Source organism: Callorhinus ursinus, unplaced genomic scaffold (assembly GCF_003265705.2).
Source record: "Callorhinus ursinus isolate GAN/ISIS: 27379988/994484 unplaced genomic scaffold, GSC_fseal_2.0 scaffold18, whole genome shotgun sequence".
NCBI lineage: Eukaryota > Metazoa > Chordata > Mammalia > Carnivora > Otariidae > Callorhinus > Callorhinus ursinus.
The window spans coordinates 5,086,586-5,107,729 of record NW_027397080.1 but is presented as its reverse complement, the minus strand read 5'-3'; the positions used below and the strand labels follow the sequence as shown (position 1 = coordinate 5,107,729).

General features: G+C 51.5%; 1 protein-coding gene and 1 long non-coding RNA gene across 8 annotated transcripts in view; one reads left to right on the top strand and one right to left on the bottom strand.

Annotated features, from left to right (window-relative positions):
* Positions 1-4,383: 4,383 nt before the first annotated feature.
* SCMH1 (Scm polycomb group protein homolog 1) overlaps positions 4,384-21,144 on the bottom strand; it is a 118,658-nt gene continuing 101,897 nt past the window's right edge. For all 5 annotated transcript variants that reach the window (XM_073902803.1, XM_025856567.2, XM_073902805.1 and 2 more), the window contains 3 exons: positions 13,599-13,793; positions 6,568-6,710; positions 4,384-5,578 (listed from right to left, as the gene is read on the bottom strand). In XM_073902803.1, coding sequence (XP_073758904.1) covers positions 5,453-5,578; positions 6,568-6,710; positions 13,599-13,793 — 464 coding nt within the window. In that variant the 3' untranslated portion in view covers positions 4,384-5,452. The remainder of the gene's footprint in view (positions 5,579-6,567; positions 6,711-13,598; positions 13,794-21,144) is intronic.
* On the top strand, positions 6,916-21,002 carry LOC141374411 (uncharacterized). Of its 3 annotated transcripts, none has more exons than XR_012381273.1 (7): positions 6,916-7,001; positions 7,100-7,163; positions 9,379-9,482; positions 9,632-9,794; positions 10,174-10,268; positions 13,292-13,347; positions 20,890-21,002. It is a non-coding gene; the product is annotated as an uncharacterized lncRNA (long non-coding RNA). The 3 variants fall into 3 exon arrangements; XR_012381271.1 differs by having other exon boundaries at positions 9,632-9,802; XR_012381272.1 differs by having other exon boundaries at positions 9,365-9,482; positions 9,632-9,802.

Here is a 21,144-nt window from a genome sequence, read left to right as displayed (position 1 = left end):
GAGGGGCAGCCAGAACCAGAGCTGCGGGGGAGGCGGGCGGGGCCTGAGCAGCCCCCTCTGTGATCTCGCGGGAGTCAACAATGCCGCCGTGGAGAGCCAGGAAAACCCCGCCGTCCCCATCCCCAAGGGAGGGACACTACGCGCACCACAGCTTGGCGGTGTGGCTCCCTCTGGGCCGCTCCCGGGGTCCCGGGGCCAAAGGACATACTTCCTCCTCCTGTAATGTCTCTCCTGGCCCCCCGTGCCCACGCAGGTCCTCTTCAGTCCCCACCTTCCCCTTCCGTCCCCGGCCCCAGGCTCGGCTGAGCGCCGCCAGCCCGGCCGCTCGCAGCGTGAATCGGAGCGCACGCAGCGGGCAGCAGGCCCTGCTCGGCGCCGGGGCGGAGGCTGCTGGCCAGAAGAGCCCTGAGCACTCGGTCAAGAGCTGCCATCCCTTTTCAAGCACAGGGCTGTCACCTGCTGTCTGACAGGGACCAGGACGTGGGTGATACCCATGATGCCTCTATTAACGCAGAAATCTGTTCTTGGGCGGGGGAGGGGGGCTTTGAGAAATGCTTTCATCAGGCAGATGCAGGTAGCTCATTCCCGCCTTCCCACCACGCAGCTTCTGGAAGCCCTGCGGGTGGGGGGAGGGCAGAGGCAGATGCTTCAGACTGGGGAAGCTGTTGGGGCCGTGCGGGCTGCCACCCCTCCGTCCCCGGGCAGCCATCCTGAAGAGGCTGAGGGAGTTCTGTTTCCCTCAGGGACGAGGCAGAAGCTGGGCTGGGCCAGCTTCGAGCGGTGGTGGCGTGCGGCTCTGGGATGAGGGCTGCGAGCTCCCCACGCGCCCCCCCCGACCCCCCCTCCCCCTGCCTTTCAGGCCTGTCTAGACCCGGCCTTGACGGGCCACTCTCACGGCGACCGCTCCGCTGGGAAGGCGCAGTGGAGCTGCGCTGCGTCGCCCGGGAAGGGCCGGCCAGGAGAGGCGCCCTGACAGACCAAACCCGTAAGCGCCACCAGAGAACACGGCTCCCCTCCCGAGAGGCCTTGCTGTGCGGCCACCCGCGGCACCTGACTGCCCACACTCGCCCTACCCCTCCTGGGGGTCTCCTCACACCACCTCACGACCGATCCCCCTGGGACCTTTTACCTCCGCGTGTGTGAAAAGCACAGCCGTCCTCCTTCCTTCTGCGGGGAGGGGTGAAAACGGCCCGTTAAGCACGAGATACATTTACACAATAATATTTCAAATACTGACACGTACGGCAGTGTAACCGGCTTATGTAGGGCACCAGGCTAAGAGGCCGCCGGCCGGTGGTGGACACAGGCTCCGTGTTACGGGGTAAGCAGCCCCTTTATCCCCTCAATGGATGTCCGTGACCTTCCTGACAGACTCTACTTTGTGCCAGAGGCAAACAACTCTTGAATTTAAAGGTAAGGATGTGAGGTGGACCCAAAGATGAGGGGGGAGAGGGAGGCTTACGGATATGGCTCTTCTCATGTTATCTGGAGAGTGGCCGCGATCCCCAAAAGCACGTCAAGGATGGGAGGCCGGGAGGCCGGGCCAGCCGGGGAGCAGAGTGCAGGGGCAGAGGTGGGGACTGAGCTCAGCCACTGCGTGGGAGAGGTCAGGACAGCACACTCCTCAACTCAGGAGAGAAGTGGTGTGGACGCAGCCTTTGCCATCTGGGCCCCATGGGGCTCCTGTCTTAAGCCCTCGCCTGGCGTATGGCCATCTGCCTGTTGATTGTCGCCTACCTCTGACAAGGTCCAACCCCAGACCCAGGTGTCTCGGGTCCCGTGTCTTTACACTGGGACTTGTCAGCTGTGGGCTCCCGGAAGCACCCGCAGCGGCTTTGGTGTCGCAGGCCAGGCATAAATGCGGTCGTGACACTTGGCTGTCATGGCCCCTGGACTGGAGGTTTCCAGCTGTAGAACTTCCCAGATGAATGGGGCGACTTGGGGTATTAGGGTAAGGAGGTGCAAAAAGCGGAAGGATGATGAGGGGAGGGGTGTCTGGGCTCTTCAAGGCAAGAAGTTTCTCCAGGTTTTTAGCTTTGGTTGCAGGGAGGAGGGGGGAGCCACCTTCCAGCTCTTCCTGAGGAGGGATCGTGGCATCCGTGTGAGGGCAGACACCGTGTCCACATGGACCACCAGAGCCACGGCCCACAGAAATCTCAGATTATTTCGCAAAGATGCCAACAAGGAGGCTGTGGAGGCTCCAGTCTGACAAGGCAGAGGTGACAGGGACTACCTGGCCGGCAGCAGGGAGGGTGCAGATGGTGCCTAGGTAGAGCCTGGACTCTTCTGTCATCTCAAGCACACGGGCTTCCTGATGCTCCTCAGTGCTGGGAGTCAATGTCCTCTCCTTGTCACAGTATTGAGGGGGGGCACGTGAAGCTGGTGCCAGGGGGCCTCTGGCCCCCAGTCCCAGCTGCCTTCCCATTTTGTGGGTGCTGGACTGTTGGGGTTCACGGAGTGGTCTCCCCTGCACCTCGGCTGGTGTGCACGGCCCTGCCGAGGCCCCTTCAGCTTCTCTGGATGACTGTGGGTCACTATTAGAAGGCTTGGCTTTGAGAAATAATTTCAAAAGTGTTTTTTTTTTTTTCTCCTGAGAAGACATTCAGTTCTGTCCCCAGAGATTAGGGCAGTAAGAGTGAAGGGGTAACAAATCCTCTCCCCTCCTACAGAACCTGACATTTGGTTACCTTTCTAGTTCTGTTCCCTTGGAAACCAGATAAAAGTGGAATGTCAACTGTTTCAAGGCGATGTTGCTTAGGGTAGGAATGAACCCGAATTGTAAATTATCTGGACAAGGAACATCTGCGTAAAAGCCACAGCTCTGGCCCTCCTTAGTGCAGAGGGTCAATGGGGCACGTCCCTTGCAGGGATCTAGAAGTGATGTCCACGGGGTCGTTATGCCTACAAACTTAGGGAGTTACTGCTCCCCCGGGGCATGGTGCTGCGAAGCCAAGGTGAACCCCACTGCTCCCTGACACGTCCCATCCCTTTGCACCCGAGCTGTCACCTGGACGGTGGTGGGCTCTGCAGGGACTAGCCCGCCAAAGAGGACTGCTTCATGCTGTCCTGCTGGCAGGTGTTTCCGTCTGACAGCCGTCAAGGTGAATGCCACCCCCAGGCTAGCCTGTGGAAGTCTGAATGGTCAGCAGGATCTGGGACAGCGGCCCCCTGGAGGGTGTTACAGGCACCCCTGATTAGCTATGGAGTTTTGGGGCAAGTGCCTCAACTCTCTCCAAGCTTTAGTTTTCCCCCTTGGAAAAGGCGGGGCTGAGGTTTACATGAGAGAATGCACATAACTCCGCACAAGCTGGGAAACTGTATGCTCTTGGTGACGAGGGGGATGCTGACTGACTCCACAGGCACAGCCCTGCAGTGTGTCTGGCCTGCCTCCACGTGCCGGTGTTACCTTCAGTCCCTGCGTCTGTCTCTTGGGTAAGGATCACATCCGGAAGTTCATTGTCAGGGTTCCCTAAGGCCCTCTTTGGGAGTACCGTGAACGAGCGGCACAGCCTACCACACCCCAGTGTCCAGGAGTCTATGGAGAACAGAGTCCTGCTCTGGTTTGGCAGCCCTGACCCAGACTGCATCACGGGGACCGTGATGAGAACCTCACAGGGGTCAAGTGCAAAAGATGTTACCAATTAGTCACCAAGGTGGCACCAGCCAGGGTGAGAGCTGGTAGGGCCCTCAGAAGTCTCCTCATCTGAAACCCTCATGGCCACATGAGCCCAAAGGGGGGAAATGACCCACCCAAAGCCTCACAATAAATAGTTAGTCTAACTGGCACCTCCACGTTGGCCTTGGTGTCAGAGGACTTGGCTTCAAACGCCTGCTTTGGTGCTTCCTGGGAGGCGACCTTACATGTCCTCATCTATCAAATGAGTCTGCTGTGAAGATTTAAAGACTGACTCTAATTCCTGTGGAGTAGTTCATGGGGCCTGCAGTGACACGACAGTGTCCGTTACACCTTCTCCTGCAGCCCCAGCAGAACTGAGGCTGTGTGGCGCTGGCCTGGAGTATCTGGCCCCAGGTTGGCGCAAGCTGGGCGAGCCTGTGTCTCTCCTCACCCCATGACGACGGTGACAAGGATGAACCCAGCCATGGAGGCTCTCAGAGCTGCTGACCCAACTACTGATCTTCCTGCTTGGGCTTCGAGCAGCTTCCGCGCTCCCTGCTGTCTCGCTGCACCAGAGCACAGCCCTCTGAGGGCAGAGAACGGACTCCACACTGCTTCCCAGTGGGCATCTGGCAGCCAGCCTACTTTTTAGGGACTGCTGGAATCAGAAGAACTCTTGGGGATCACCTTGTCTACACGCCTCCTTTAAGGATGAGGAAACTAGGGCCAAGAAAGGGGAGTGTTCTGTCGACTGATTAAAACCACACTGGCATCTATATTGGTTTTTATTTATAAACAAACTGACATAAAAGAAGTCCGGATGGCAGTGGGGCAGCTGTGCTGCTGACTTGCTTATAAAGGAAGCATCTGGACAGTGGAGAGGGTACAACCAGATTCCAGCCTGCAGACCCTTCCCTCCCATCCACCTGATGGCCTTTGTGGCCTAGAATCACGGGGCCTAACCTCCTTTGGCAGTAGTTCTGGCCAGGGCAAGGAGCTGTGGTGGGGGACAGTGTGGGGCAGGGGACTCCCATTCCCACAGATGAGGCCCGGGGCTGCAAAGGGTCCAGTGGAGGAAGAGGGGAAGGTGACAGGAACCCTCTCCTCCCCATGCTGAGTGATATGGTCAAGGCTTGAAGGATGTGTCCATCCCACAGAGAAAGTGCCCTCGGGTGATGTCCTTGGAAAGGGCCCATGCCTCTCTGGGACCAGGGCAGGGCAGTCTCTCTCCTCCTGAAACCCAGTGTCTGGAGTGAGAGGAGTATGAACTGGGGGGCTTGCCCTTGTGCCAGAAACAATAAACAATAAGAAAAGATTTTTTTTTTTTTTTTTTAAAAAGGTAGAGGTTTGCACCATGAGTTTGGAGTCTGGAGCTCTTGTGAGGAGGGGGCAGGAGCTGCGGGGAAGTGGGGTGCCACACCAGGCCCAGCGGGTGGCAGGGGACTGGGCCCAAGGGTCAATTCAGGGCCCTATCCTCTGAGGCCTCAGGGGTCAGCCCCTTCCTCCATCACCTGAAAGGTGTTCAGTCTAAACGCCCAGTGGGAGGCCAACCAGGCTTGAGAAATAAATACAGAGGGACCTCAGAGCCGAGGCAGGGCTGAGGGGAAGAGCAGCGCCAGCCCTGGGCCCCACACTCTCCCCTCCTCAGTCCTTCATGGAAGGACGTATCACGGCAGAAGCGGGGAGCAGTGGTGGCTCCACACAGCCTCCCGAGTCCTGAGGTGGCCCGGAATCCACTGAGGCGCCGGCAGTGGGCTGCTTGGCACCCGCTTCCGGGGAGAAGAATGCTGAGCCCTTCCGGTGGACCCCTCAGGTGTCTAGGCTGCGTCTCCCGGTTCAGAACTTGCCCTGCTTCAGCCGGTCAATGTGGAAGGAGAGCTTGAGCGCCGGCCCCAGCTTCAGCCCCATGTACTTCATCATCATGTCACTGCGCAGCAGGAGCAGGGCCTTGCCGTCAATCTCCTGGGGGGCGGGGGGAGGGGCCGTCAGAGGCCTGGCTGGTCTGGCCACCAGGTTCTGAGCCACTAAAGCCTACCTGCTCCCCACAGCTTCTGTGGCCGCCGTCCACCAACATCTACTACCGAGCCCAGCAGGTGCTCTTCCCAGTACCCGTCCTGCTTTCCTTTCCCTGCTGCCTGAGGCGGTGGCCCCACCCTCCAACCACTGAGGTCCGGCTATGTTCCATCTCTTCCAATAAGCACACCCCCCCAATCATGTGCTCGTCCCCTCTCCCAGACTGGTTTATACTGATCCTCAACTCTTACCCCATAAGTCATCTTCCTTCCTGAGTGGCCAGGGCCCCTCTGTGTGAGCCAGGCTCAGAATAGCTGTGAGATCTTTAGGCTTGACCCGAGAGCACCCCCAAACCCACCAGCATGAAAGACTGAAATGATCCATGAAAGGCAGCAGATCTGTTCTGAGTGCTCAAAGGGCAGAAGAGCACCAAGCAATAGGGGCTGCGGGGAAATGGGTTTGCACCCCAAATCAGGAGTATGGTCACCACAGGCGGATCAGAAACAGTGCCTGGCCACCCAGCCAAATGGTCACTTGAAGAGATGTTGGAGGTTCACAGAAGAGCAAGGACAAGATGGGGGGCTGATGCGGCTGAAGAGTAGGAGCCATCTGGCTGGGGACTCTACGTTGGGTTGAGGCCCCCGATTCTCAGGCCAAGGCAAGCAAATGGGAGAGCAAACACGTCTAGGAAAAGAGAAGAGTCCTTTCCCTGGGCCCGAGCCCACCAGCCATGCACCCAGCAGGCATGTGACTGAGTCAGACCTACACTACAGGAGTGGGCTGAACTCAGTGCGCAACGAGGGCTGCTTGAGACCCAAGATTCTGTCTCTGTTTTCAGGATGTCTCCTGTGCTCAGTTTCAAGGGACCTTTAAGAGTCTACAAGTTTCGTAAGCAAGACTCCCCGTGGACATGGGAGAGGTCAGGAAGGGGCACCTACGTGTTTTCGAAAGAGGTCAGCGTGGGGTCCAAGCTGAGGATCAGCTTCCCGGACAAACTGCATCACGTCCTCCACTGTCCATGAGGAGGGGTCCCGGCCACTCAGTCGAGAGGCATCCCGGCTTTCCAGGTATCGGTCCGACCCTGCAGGACAGGAGGGAACCTGCTATAACGGGTGGGGACTGGTTTGTCCCGCCTCACCACTCTCCTTGGTGTGTCCCCATGGCCCTACTGGTGAGGCTCACAGCAGTGCCAGAGCAGAGAACTGGAGGTGGCCGAGGGAGGGAAGGGTTCTTCCACAAAGGGATCAGGGTCTGAGACTCTTCTCAGGTCAAATATTTGTTCTTTAAGAGTAGATCTGATTCTGGAGAGGGTCCGAAGAATTTCACAGTAAGGCTGTGGCTCTGCCTGGACCTGAGTCAGTGGTAACAATGAGTAAGGGGATGACACGGGTTCAGTGGGGGCCTGGGGGGCTTGCCCTCGTGCCAGAAACAATAAACAATAAGAAAAGATCTTTTTTTTTTTTTTTAAAGGTAGAGGTTTGCACCATGAGTTTGGAGTCTGGAGCTCTTGTGAGGAGGTGGCAGGAGCTGTGGGGTAAGGCTGCTTTTGCCTTGGCTCTGGGGACCATTTCTAGAGAGACTTTGGGAGATGGGCAAGAATAGAGCCAAATCCTTGGGGTCTAGGGAGAAAAAAAGTGGTGGATAATACCCTGTACCTCTTCCAAGGCCTGGAGAGAAGCTAACCTTGGGACAGCCTCATGCACAGAGGCAGAAAACAGTTTTGCCTGGGCTGCCAGGAATCTCAGTGTTAATTTAGTGCTTGGCTTAGCGCTTTTATCTCGATCTTGGCTCAAATACTTTCCTCCCATTCCCCCTGTGGGATCTGGGCTCTCTGAAATCTGAACTCCTTACCGTGCACAGTCTAGAAGGTACTCTATCATCTGGCCCTGTCTCCCTTTGACCGAATCTCAACCCCTGCCCACACCCTTTCCTCACCATGCTCCAGACACACTAGCTTTCTTTCTGCTTCTTGAATAGGCTATGCTTTATTCTTTGACCTTCAATCTCCTCCGTTCTTTTCCCAGGGCTTTGCATATCTGATTCCTTCTCAATACTTATTTCAAATATCAATTCCTCAGAGACCTTCACTGACCTCCTATAAAAGTACTCCATTCCCCACAGAGCTACTCTCAATCTAATTACTCTCCCCTTTTCCCAGCACATATCACTACCTAAAATAATTTCATGTATTTATGTTTATTGTCTGTATTCTCCTATTTTCTGCCCTGCTATTTGCTTGTGATATTGTGGTTTTTAATAAGAAACATACATATGTGGTCTCTGTCAGGTTTCTGGCACAGAACTCCTAAAATTCTTGGAATTTCCCAAATGGTGAGAGAAATAAAGGGGTCTTTTGTTATCTATAACAAGCCCTTTTCAACCACACCTGAGTATGGTCAGGAGGTGACTTCTGGAAAGCCCCTGAGGATGGAGGCTGGTTGCCAACCTTCCTGGGAAGGACAGTCTCCAATGACTTCATCAATCATGCCTATATAATAAAGATTCCATAAAAAAACAAAAGGATGGGTTTCGGAGAGCCCCCGGCTGGTGAGCACACGGAGGTGTGGGGGGCGCGGCACCCCTGGACAGGGCGTGGAAGCCTGTGCCCACCCCCCCAGGCCTTGCCCTGGGCAGCTCTTCCATCTGGCTGTTCCTGAGTTATATCCTTTCGTAAAAAGCTGGTAACCTAGTAAGTGACTGTTTTCCTGAGGGAACCCGAGGAGGGGATCATGGGACCCTTGACTGCCAGCCAGTCAGAAGCACAGGTGACAACCCAGACCTTCGACTGTCACATCTGAAGTGGTGTGTGGGTGGGTGGGGGGAGCAGGCTGGTGGGATGTGATGCTCTCTCCAGAGGGGGTCAGGATGGAGTAAGTTATCGGCCCCCCAGGGGGTGTGGCACAGTGGCTCGGGATGTGGAGGAGCCGCACGTCTGGTGTCCGGGTGAGGTCCTGTTGAGTAGAGTACTGGGCGTAGGGGAGACACCCCAGGAGGGGGGCAGGGTTTTCCTTTCACAGTCCCCAACACGCAAAAGATGCCTGGTCTGCTACAGATGTTCGAACAGGTTCGTTCACTGAATGAAGGATCACACACTAGTTACTTGTGTATTTTTCTGTCTCGAGGCAGGGACCTTGCCTTGCTCCTGTCTGTATGCTCACCACTCAGGAGATGCCAGGTGCACAGCCGAAGGGTGGGCTGAAACACACCTACAAAAGCAGAAGGGTGTACTCGTCAGCTATCTCTGGCAGAGGCTAAAAATCTCCTCCATTTCCCTTCACCCTGGGTCCCAGGTCTAAAAGTTGAAGCACGCTTGGCTTGGCCTGGCCCTGCTCCTAGGGAAGAGACTCCAGCATGTTACACCTCAGACTTAGAGTTGGGCACTGACCAGATAAGGGGAGAAGTTGCTGGAGTAAGCAGGGTGATTACAGCCACAGGAATTCCAATGGCTTTTTAGAGGCGCTGGCAGACAGGAAGTTGGAGAGGGCTCTGTGAGCCAGCCACATCTCTGGGCCCTAATAGTCCAGCGTGACGCTGACAGAGAAACCAGCTGCTGGGACAATGGAGCAGAGAGAAGCTACACTCATGGGTGTGTCTCGGCCCATCTCAGCCACTTCCTTGACCCAGGGGAGCCAGGAATCAAACACACGCATGATGATATTTTATATGTCTATATCTACATATCTATTATATATCTAGATGTATCTATCTATATATATGTATTTATGAGTTTGTCAGCTTTCTTCTCTTAGAACACACACCCCAGGAGGGCAGGCGGCAGGTCAGGAGAGACACCTCTGAAATGGTGACACTTGAGCAAAGATCCTGAGGCAGAAGAGTGACTGGCACGTGTAAGGTGAGACCAGGAGGCCGACGTGCCAGAGAGGAGCGAACGAGGAGGGAGGGGCAGGGGACAGCATCTGAGAGGGGGGGTGTGTGGCAGGGCGGGGGGCATGGGACAGAGGACCTCGTAGGCCACTGAAAAACCACTGACTTTCTGTGCAGTAGGTCCATTTTGAGCAGAGGAGTGACTTGAACCACTTTCCGGCAGAAAGAATCACTCTCAGAGTCTGTGTTGATAAAAGACTTAGACTCTGGACGGGGGCAGAAGGGAGACCAGTCCGCTGCTATCATGGTCCAAGCAAGAGACGGCTGTGGCACACACCAGGTGGCAGTGTGAGCGTGGGGAAGGGGGGTCTAGCATGTGAACATTATAAAGGAAACCCCTCCCCCGTCAGCTTGTTTGCCCCTTAAAACAGCCCTTCTATTTTTAGCCCTTCAACTTTTAGACCTAGGACCCAGGGTGAAGGGAAATGGAGGAGATTTTTAGCCCTTTGCCAGAGACAGCTGAAGAGTACACCCTTCTGCTTTTGTAGGCATACAGACAGGAGCAACCAGCCATCTAAGGAAGTAGCATCATCTTCGGTTGAGAGATGAGGGAACTAAGGCCCAGAGAAGTGAGGTGACTTTCCCAGGATCACACAGCTAGGAAGAAGACAAGTTAGTGCCCTGAGTCTGACTTTTCCTATCTCTGTTTCTGCACACAGTCTATACCAAGACTCTCCCCCACCATCCCATGAGGGCAGCTGGTGGTTACTCCTCAAGGAAGGCGAGGGTCTCAGTCCGAGAATGACTAACGCAGGTGAGGCTCATCTAAGGCAGGAGGCCAGACTAACAAACTGATGCCCACTCATCCTCCATTAATGAAATGAGAGGAGAGACTCAACAGCTGAATACTTTGAGTGAAACAATTCTAGTGCCAAACAGATAGAATCCTTCGTAGCCCTATGAGGTTCTTCAGGATCAAGAGAGATTTAGACCAGGACCTGGCCAACAGACCCACGCATTCCAGAGGGAGAGAGGAGGTGCCCCGGAGACAACAGTGGCCCTGAGGCCAGTGCTGCACGAGGCAGCAGTCAAGAAGCACTCCTAACAGAGAGGGCCTTGGGAGACAGGACAGGGACAGTAACGCCCTCATACCTGGGGAATGACTCAGCTTCCCAAGTGACCCCCTATCCCTGCTTCCATCTGAGCCTTGTCACACTCCTGTGAAAACCCCAGGCCAATATCACCACGCCCCCCGTGCACAAGGGGAGTGTGGGGGCCTGAATGGTGAGAGGAGACTCGAGGCAGGAAATCACCTCACAGCTCTGCCCAGACTGCAGAGCTCCCGACGCCCCACGCTGCCTTGCTGGGGTGAGGGCCAGGGAGGGGTATCCTGGTCTCTTCCTCCTGCTCTCCTCCTGCTCAGTCTCCCCGAAAACGGTCTCTCCCAAGGCCATCTCTCTCCACTGCAGGCCTTGTCAATGGACTCTTCTTCCCATTCCACACCCTGGGGCTGGGGGAGGCCATACCATGCTGTGGAGGTGACATTCTCCTGTCTCTCCATGGCTGCTTTTAGGCCATTCTCCTATGAGGGCTCATGTTCCTCAGAGGCCAAATATGTCCCCAGCCATCTGCTCTTGCTGATCACCGTTGCCTACAGACCTCTGGGCTTCTACCCCTTGTTAAATGAAGACCGTGTGGTACGTCGGTCACTGCTTTGTGCTCCAGCCACGTCCTGTCATTACCCTCAGAGGCACACACCAGTCAGCCACCAGCCTCCAGGGACCTTCACCTCCACTCTACTTCAAATACCTCCTGCCAAGGCCACTGTCTGCTTCTTGCCATCACTTGGAACAAATCCGCTTCAGAAATGTAAACGTCCCTTTCTCTGACCACAACCTCCCATCTCAGCAACTGCCCTGGACGTAAGTCCACTAAACCCATCACCACACAGAGAGATTTAGCACATCAGACTTACAACCTCCCCCATCCTTCAGCCTTGCTTCTTCCCCGCCCTGCCCAAATCCAGTGCTGATGATCTAAACAGCTGTCCCCCCAGCTCCACAGCTCCTTCGCATGCTCCCCCGCCCCTGGCCCTCTTGCCCTTTTAGCTCAACAGAAAACTTTAATTCTCAGACAATCTTTTCTCACCCCACATCTAGGTTTCTGAGAACCACAGAAGAAAACCATGTCTCTTGCAGACTGACAAACTAGTCTCCAAGCACAGCTGGGCCTTCTCCTCACTCCATTTCCCCATCTTCTCTTGACCAGTCCACTTTGGGAGCACCCCTGCGCCCTTCCCCTACTCGGCCCTCTCTCCTTTCACTCATGGCCACCGTCAATCTTCCCTCCAGTCTCAGAGAACAAGCCTTAAGACGGATCCATCTTTCTGTGCCCTTGGTCGTAACCCTTCCCACCACAGCCACACCTTACTCTCTCCTCTCCCCGATATTCTTCATCTCTTCTTGGAAGGCTCAACTGTGTTTATCTGACGATAAACATGCCCAGTGTGCTCCTGCTCTTGAAGACCTTCTTTTGAAGGTCACTGGTTTTCTTTTTCTCAAACCCTCCCTGATACCCCACCATGCACTCTGTCCTCATCACCTCCCACCTCCACTAAAGCTGCTCTTGCTGAGGTCGTCAGTTACGCACTATTCACCACATCCCACGGACAGTCGTCAGTCCTCATTTTACCAAACCTCTGCTGTGCTGCACTCTCCTTAAAATACTCTCTCTAATCCTGGCCACCACAATACCAGATTCAGTTTTGCCTCACATTTGACCACTCCTTTTTCTCCTTCTGGGATCCTCTTCCTGTTCCCACCTCCTGAACTTTGTTGGTCCCCAGGACTCCATCTTTGGTCAATTGTTCTTTTCCTTCTACATATACACTCCTAGTCATTCAGCCTATAGCTTCAACTACCATCTATATGCTGATGACTCCCAAATGTTTATCTTCAGCTCAGTCCTCTTCCCTGAGAATCAGCCCTGCAGAGCCAGGGCCTGCTGGGTATCACCGAGATGGCCCAGGGTCTCCTTGCCCTTCTTTCTCTTCTATGGTTGGTCCCCTCTCTCAGCGAATGGTACTACCATCTTCCCTACCACTCCACCTAGAAACTGAGGAGACATTCCTGCTCCCTTCCCTCTCACAATCCTCAAATCTGATTAAATTTGCCTCATGAATATTTTTTTAACTGATTCACTCTTCTATAAACCTTCTACCACTATCCCAATCCAAGCCTTTATCTGTTCTGGTTTAGCCCACTCTACAACCTCCTAACTGGTCTCTCTGGTCTGTCCTTCCTCAGATGCATCCTCAACACAGTAGTCAATGATCTACTCAAAACACACACCTGTTTAGGTCTCACCTCTAATTAAAAGCCTTCAGCAGCTTCACAATGCCTGCAGGATCCACTCCAAACTCTATCATGGCATTTGGGTCATCTATGAAGTAGCCCCTGACCTTTCCAGGCTGTTCTGTTTGAAGTCCCAGTACGACATTTTATGTTCAGCAATAGCAAAGTCAGCAACAGCAAAGTACATGCAGTTCCATGCACGCCATCTGTACCAGTTCTTATCTTTGCCCTTTTTCCTGCTGTGCTCTCTTCCTGGAGAGCTCTCCCTCCCCTATGATCCCCGATATTGCCACTCATATGATCAAGCTTTTGAATTGCAGACAGGGTGTCACTTCCTCAAGGAAGCTTCCCCTGGACCCCAAGCTTGGGTTAGGTGTTCCTTCTTGCCGTTTTTATACCACCCAAAGCATATCTTTTCATACCACCCAAGCCATCCAAGATGACGGTATACAATTAAGTGTTGAAGTGTTTCTCTCTCCCATAGGACTATGAGTTCCCTGCGGACAAGAAGTGATTGATTTTTGCCTCTGCATGCCAAACGTAGGTGGTGTTCAAATAAATGGCTAATAAAGAATGGGTGTGTCCTTCCCTGTCCCTTTGGCTCTAGGCCTTTGGCTCTCAGTTTCCACTATTCTCAAACCAATCCCAGAGCTTCATTTGCCTCTTGGGTGCCTAGCCAGACACAAATGTAAGTCTAGACCCCAGTCCAACTCCCAGGCAGGGGGCAAGCGGAGCTCACCAAGGAGGGAAGGAAAGAGTGAGGGAGGGTGGGAGAACTTGGGTAAGCTTACCCCCGGAGCACAGCCTCCTCACAGCTGAGGCGGTACCCAGTGGGAGGCCACAGGATGGAACCAACGGCCGGTACCCGTGGGTTCGAAGGTTTTGGGAGCTGCTGACAAGGTTGGTGGGATTCAAGGTAGAGTCCATTGAGTCTGAGTGTGGCTCCAAAGACCGGGTCAGACTATTCCCCAGGACAAAGCTTTCACCTGGAAAAGAGTAAAACCGGAGTTAGAGCAGGAACTAGCCTGGAAGGACTGCCAGGGCGCTGGCCTCCCAGGTACCTATTCGGATCGAGCAAGAGGCAGCAAAACAGAGAGCCCTGGGCTGTGTCTCAGGAGGCCTGTGTACTAGTCATGGTTCTCGCTTTTACTAGGTGGCCTTGGTCAAGCCCAATGCCACTCTCTGGGCTTGGATCTCCTTAGAGACTCTTCCTTTTAGACTAGATAGTCTTTGAGATTTCTTCTGGTCTGGATGTCTTTTGCTTTTTCTGGATAAGGAAAACCTTAAAACAAATAGAGCTATTTTAGGAAGAGGCTGCCTCCCTGTACACAAAATGCCAGCCCAGGATACAGGAGTGCTGGAGAAGAGGTACACTTGCTTAGATGAGGATCCTTTAGAGGGTGACCCTCTAGCAGGACATTTCAGAAATGCTCTTCAGTGTCTGGCTAAAGGCCTGTCTCTGAAGGGTCTGCTCCTATGTTCCCTCCCTCCTTTCGTATTTGCCTCATTCAACAGAAACACCCCAAGGAAGCCGGGCTTGTACAGTGGTGAGAGCGGGGCCATGGACACCAGACTCGGAGTTAGAACTCGGCTCTGGCACTCAGTAGGCAAGGTGCTTCTCCAGGAACCACACTGTCCTCAGCTGGAACCCGGGACGCCCCTGTCTTCTGAGGCCCCACACCAGGCGGTCCCTGATAGAACACTCCGGAACCTGAAGCAGGCTCCCTCCATGACTGACTGGGCTCTGCCCGCACCGGGTTAGTTCCCCAGCCCTGGTCATAGCATATCTGCCTGTGGAGGGCGTCTTGGCTCCTGGGCCACACCACCATCCTTCGCGGTTGTTCTTAAGAGGTCGGCTGTTGAGGTAATGATGGGACTCACTTAGGGCCTATGATCAACACTACAGTCAAGCACACTGTCTGGCACACAGTAAGACCTCTGTGGCCAGATGGTTTAGGATTTTAGGATTCCTTTCTTTTCTTTCAAGATTTTATTTATTTGACAGAGAGAGACACAGCGAGAGAAGGAACACAAACAGGGGGAGTGGGAGAGGGAGAATCAGGCTTCCCGCTGAGCAGGGAGCCTGATGTGGGGCTCGATCCTAGGACCCTGGCTGGGATCATGACCTGAGCCCAAGGCAGACGCTTAATGACTGAGCCACCCAGGTGCCCCTTAGGACTCCTTTCTAATACTCACCTGAACTTGCTTGGTAACCAAGGGCGTAAGGGCAAGTCTAGCAGGAGACAGCTACTGGCCCTTCTCTTAGGGAGTGGGACTGATGAAACCCTTCCCCAGAAACGGTTCTGAAGGGAGCAGCTCTGGGCACCTGAGCCACAGCCCACCCCTTTTTGCAGATGAGCTTTCAGATTCCTGTTTTCCAGGAGAGAGGACCAGAGCAGCGTCCCACTTTTGAGAAAAGAACAGGCCCTTGAGGCAGCAGACAGGAGGCCTGCGTTCTAGGCCTGGGCTCTTGCCTTTCACTAGGTGTTTGATCCCAGGCAAGTTGTCTGTTTTCTCAGCACCAGCTCCCTCATCTGTAAAATGGGGGAAAAAAATCACCCTCTGTCTTGCTGAGAACATCACATGTGAAGATGGAATGGGATGGACTTTACCAGGTGGGGAGTTGTCATTTTATTTTTTCTTCACTCAGAGTTAGAGGGCAAACCCAAGTCCTCTGCAATAACTCAAGAAAAAGCTGAAATCTAGTTTCTGCATGCACTGGCAGGGCGACCTCACCTTTCTAGGCCATCATTTTACCTGGCAAGCACTAGGGATAGTACCCGCTTGCCTCACCTGAGCTCACAGACGTGAAGAATAACTATGACAGCACCAGGGGCTCCCCGGCTGCTGATGCAAGTCAGCGTGTCTTCCCCTCAGTGATGCTAGGAAAGGCAGCTGAGACAGGGAATCTGAGTTGAGGGGCCTGGCACTCTGGATGGGTGGCACTGGGACTGGCAATGGCATCCCATCTCTCCTCAGGAGATGCAGCATCATGCCCAGCGCTGCAGCAGGTCCTAGAGCCCTCATAGCTGATCAGACAAGGCCCGGGCTGCTTCAGTAAGACAAGGGCAGTGTGGGAGACTGCAGTGCTTTCCCGCTGGGCTCCATGGCGCTCCTGGGGCCTCCGCAGGGAGGCCAAGTGAGTAGGGCTCCTGGCCTCATCCCAGCTTTAGCAGAACAGCTCTGGTTTTCACTTCCATACCCCAGAGTTTTCATATAATCTTACCTTTGCAACAAGGAGGTCTGCTGCTAAAACAAAAGAAATTTTGCAACTACTGGCCCAGGGGTCAGAAGTTAGGGCTGAAAGACTTGAGTTCTATTTCTGGCAAGACCACTGGTCAGTGATCACTGCCTTTTTTCTGGGATTCAGTTTGGCAGTCTATAAAAAGATGTTTAACCTCACACTTAAACATCAATTTAAATGAAATTTGCTGTGGATGTGCTAGAGACATGAGAGCAGTCAGCATGAGAGGGAGCTCATTCCTTCACTGAACACACATTTGTGTACTTGCTACTATGCCAGGGAAGGGGTCTGCAGAGGTTAACAGACAGGTAAGGACCTTTCCTTACCCACTGATTTTCAGTGAGAAGCAGATTTTCTCTGAGTATCACCTTGCAAGGCTACTTTAAAAAACTAGAGTTCCCAGGGGAGGATGGCTAGACTGGTGGGGAGAAGTCTAGAAATCACGCAAAGGAGAAAGAGCCTGGGAATGTACAGTCTGGAGAAAAGTCGGGGGAGACAAATACCCTAAGGGCAGTCATGGGAAAGGAAGAGAACTGGATCATAGATTGGGTCTTTTGAAAAGAATCTCACTTCTGAGATTCAAGGACTCTGCACTCACAACCATGCTTTCCCCTTCCTGGGGTGAAATGAATGAAGGAAACTAGTCTATGTAACTAAGAAAATTCTTCCGCCAACACAGGACCCAGAGACTACCACAGTTCTTATGTATGCTTAAGTCTGTCGCATTAAAAAAAATCCTTCTCTGAACTACATGTCCCACATCCTCTACTACACTTTCATTCAATAAATATTGTTAAATACTTGCTATATGACAGGGTGATGGATACTGAGAATGAGGAAAAAACCAGATATTGTCCCTCCCCTCATGGAATAACTAATCTAGTGGGAAGGATGACAAGTACAAGATTATAAAAAATGAGAAGCTACTGCAAAAATTACTAAGCAAAGGAATAGGGTATTAAGACAGAAAATAACAAAAGGAGTAGATGAGGAGACCTTGCGAAGTGTCTCTGACAACTTGATGTTTAAAAGCTGTGGTCTGAAGAAGAGTCCAAGTGGAGGTGTGCTAGACAATGTGCTTGGTTTTAGGGTTCACTGGTGGCCCTAATGAATCCCAAGCATTACCTAAACATTCAGTCTCTAAGAAAAATTGCAAAGGATAGGAGCATGACCCAGTATGCCCTCTCACCCACAGAGAATTCTGTGGGAAGAACCAAAGAGCTGACTTGGCTTGGGTAGAACCTAATCATGGAAAAGGATCTGCTGTAGGTCCCCTGGTGCAATGGCTAAGTGCTGCTGTCTGGTCGCTTGCAGAAAGATCCTGAGGTAGAAAACAGCTAGGAGTATTTGGGGAAATGAGGAAAAGCAGTGTAGCTAAAATGTACAGAAGGAAGAGATGAGTTTGGAGAGGTAGACAAGGACCAGATCATGCAGAATACCGCAAAAACACGTGGCTTTTCTAAGAAAGCCTCTACAGAGTTTTAGGTGGGGGAGCGCCATAATCTCATTTATGTCCGAAGAATACCATTTGGACTCTTAAGTAGAAAATGGAGCAGAGAGGAACAAGAGAGGTAGTAAGGAGACCAAGTAGGCCAGAACGGACCTCTCAGGCCAGGAGAGAGAGGATAATGGCAAAGGCAGTAGAGATGATTTGATGGACATGGATTTAGGATACATTTTGGATTTCCACTGCCAGCTAAGGTGGAGTAGCAGGGACTAGATATATCTGACTGCTTGAAACAACTAAAAACAAAAGACAAGATACAAGAAATAACAGTTTTTAGACATTGGGCATCAGGTAGTGCAGGACAGTGATTCCTGAAAAGGGAGAACAAATAAGGTGAGCCCTAGGCTTGCTCTCAGCTCACTGTCTGGAGTCCCCAGGCGACCCAGGGGTAGGGAGGGGAAGATCAGACAGAGCCCAGTGAGCTCCCGGAGTTGAGGAGATGGAGCTGAGTCTGGGTAGGTCGAGGGAGCTACAGTTCATGGACCAGAGCACTGGAGAGGTGTTTATAACTATATTTCAAATGCTCAAGAAGGCAGAGCAAAGATTATGCAGGCTAAGCAGAAATGCTGAAGATATAAAAAGACCCAAGTCAAACTTCTAGAAATGAAAACACAATGTCTGAGATGAATACATTGAGATGGATTAAGAGTAGATCAGAAACTGCAAAAGAAAAGATTAGCTAACTTAAACATAGCTATAGAATTTATCCAAAATAAAACAGAAAAAAAGGTTAAAAAATTTCTTAAAAGCATAAACTGTGGGAAAACTTCAAGAAGATTCATATATGTCTAATTGGAGTCTCCAAAGGAGAGGTGACAGAATATAATATACATGGAGAAAGAATGGTAGAGATTTTTTCGAATTTGGTAAAAACTGTAAACCCACATGTCCAAGAAGCTGAGTGGACTCCAAGTACAAGAGGCATGAAGAAAACCTCACCAGAGCATAGCATAATCAAATTGCTAAAAACCAATAATAAACAGAAGACCTTAAAAGCATCCAGAAAAAAAAAAAAAAAAGACCACGCAACCAAACAGAAGAATGACAGCAGACTTCTCAGAGAGACAATGCAAACCAGAAAACAATGGAGTGACATCTTTTAAAAAGTGCTAAACGACAAAAATGTCAATTCTTAACTCAGCAAAAATATCTTTCAAAAGCAAAGGTTAAAAAAAGACTTTTTCAAAGATACAAAAGCTGAAAGAATTTGTGTCCAGTAGACCATAAGAAGGAGAAATGCTAAGGGTAAAGTCCTTCAGGCAGGAAGGGGATCTGAAACTCTGGCTCTACAATGAAAAAATGAGAGTACCAGAAATGGTTAACTATGAAAGGGTGAATAAAAAAGAATCTTTTCTTTTTTAGTAAAAGAATATTTTTTCTTTTATGTTAAAACAGTCTTTAAAAGATAATTAATTACCTACTGGGGCATCTGGGTGACTTAGTCAGTTAGGTAACTGACTCTTGATTTCGGTTTGGGTTGTGGTCTTAGGGTTGTGAGAGAGAGCCCCGCACTGGGATTCTCTCTCTCCCTCTCCTCCGGCCCCGCCTCCCCACCTCTCTCCCTCTCGCTACCAAAAAAAAAAAAAAAAAAAAAAAAAAAAGGAGATAATTACCTATTTAAAAATATATGGAGCAGTAAAATGTACAGTGACAATAACACAAAGGCCAGGAGGTGGGAAGTGCAAGCACACTGGTGTAAGGTTCTTACACGATATGTAAAGGGATATGATTATGGTTTTAAGGTAGATAGTGATATGTAAAAAAATGTGTAATATAAACTAAAGCAATGACTAAAATGAAGAGTTATAGCTAATAAGCCAACAAGGAAATAGAACAAAATCATAAAAAAACTGGATTAATCCACAGGAAGGCAGAAAAAAACACAGGAAAGATGGCACAAATCGCTCCACCAATAGCATCTGTCTTTGTTCTCTGAGTTGCTGAAAGTGTAGATCTGGGTGGGCTACATGGTTTCTTCATTTATATAAGTACACTGTTATTTTATATAATTTTGGTTATGAAAGATAAGGTTGGGGAAAGCTGTGACCAAAGGAAATGAAATTATTTTACATGATAAAGTAATTGGGAGTTGCCTGCTGGTAGCTGGAAAAGGAGGAGGTATGGGATAGAAGGAAGAGAGAATAGAGAAGAAGATCCCCCAAACTCAGCGTGGGTCCCAGAAATGGCAGCAGGCTGAAGCCTAAGGTTAATGAGGCCAGTAAGATATATCCTGTAACAGCTGATAAACATTAACACAAAGTTTTTTTTTTTTTTTTAAGAGAGAGAGGGAGAAAGTGCGTGCGAGCACAAGTGGGGGGAGGAGCGGAGAGGGAGAGGGAGAATCTCAAGCAGACTCCCCGCTGAGAGTGGAGCCTGATGCACGGCTGGATCCCACGACCTGGAGATCATGACCTGAGCCGAAATCAAGAGTCAGACGCTTAATCAACTGAGCCACCCAAGCACCCCACTGATAAACATTAAGATAAAACAAAAATGTTAAAATGCTTGCTGTTCTTTGTGGCAATTCTGCCTCCCCCCGCCCCCAAAAAAACTTCAGTATAGGTTTATTACACTCAACAGCCTTGCATTCGTTTTTTCCTTAGGGAAATGAAGGCTGAGGAACTGGATCAAATGTTTGGGGCAAAGCAGCTTAGGGAGAGACTGTCAGCTAGGAGAGTGGTCATGGAAAGGGGATAAGAACTGAGTCAGAGCAGGAAACCTAGTCTGAATTATGTGGGGTGGGGATTCATTTTATGCTATTTAGATTTGGATACTGAAGGAAAGGATTATCCTCAAATCTAAGAGGACTCACAGAGTCCTACACAAACCTCCAGCTAGTCTCCCTGCCTACTGTGTCACTCTACACCAATCCATTCTCCCACACAGGATCCCGAGCCACCTCTCTGAAGCACAGGCCTGACTATGTCCCTTCCCTGGGTCCTCGATGCTCAGTGACATAAAACCACTAACATGGTCAGTTAGCTTTTCCAACTGGGCCGCTGTCTCCACTGCAGCCCTGTCTCCCACGAGCCTCCCTGCCACCGCGGATCTCGGCTGTGCCAGACATCCGGTTCCTCTGATCCTCTGTCCCTCACGGTCTCAAATGCTAGTCAGTCAACTGGAGCATTCTTCATCACTCCCTTCCTCCATCATCTTGGTTCTGTGGCATCTTCACCGGGTTATCCTGCTGCTTCAGGTCCAAGCTTAGATATATTTTCCCAGAAGTCTTCCCTGACCATCTGGTTTGAACTTTTGAACTCTGAACTTGTCCTATGAAAGTACATATCGCCACAAATGAACCGTTTGCTTATTTGTTCCTCTTCTTTACCAGGCTGTGAACTCTAGGTGTAAGGACCTGGACTCCTGTTTACTGTGGAACCCTCCATGCCTAAACCAGAACTTGGTGTCGTGCAGCCAATAAAATCTGGGTTGACTGACTGACTGAAGAACGGTCTCAGTTCAATTAATTATGAACATTTGTATCATCTTAGAACTCTGAAGTTCTATGAGGAAACCCTGCATGGGGATGAAGGGGCATCCTAACAGATTTCACCATTATTTGGCTTTCATCCTGTGAATTTTAGGA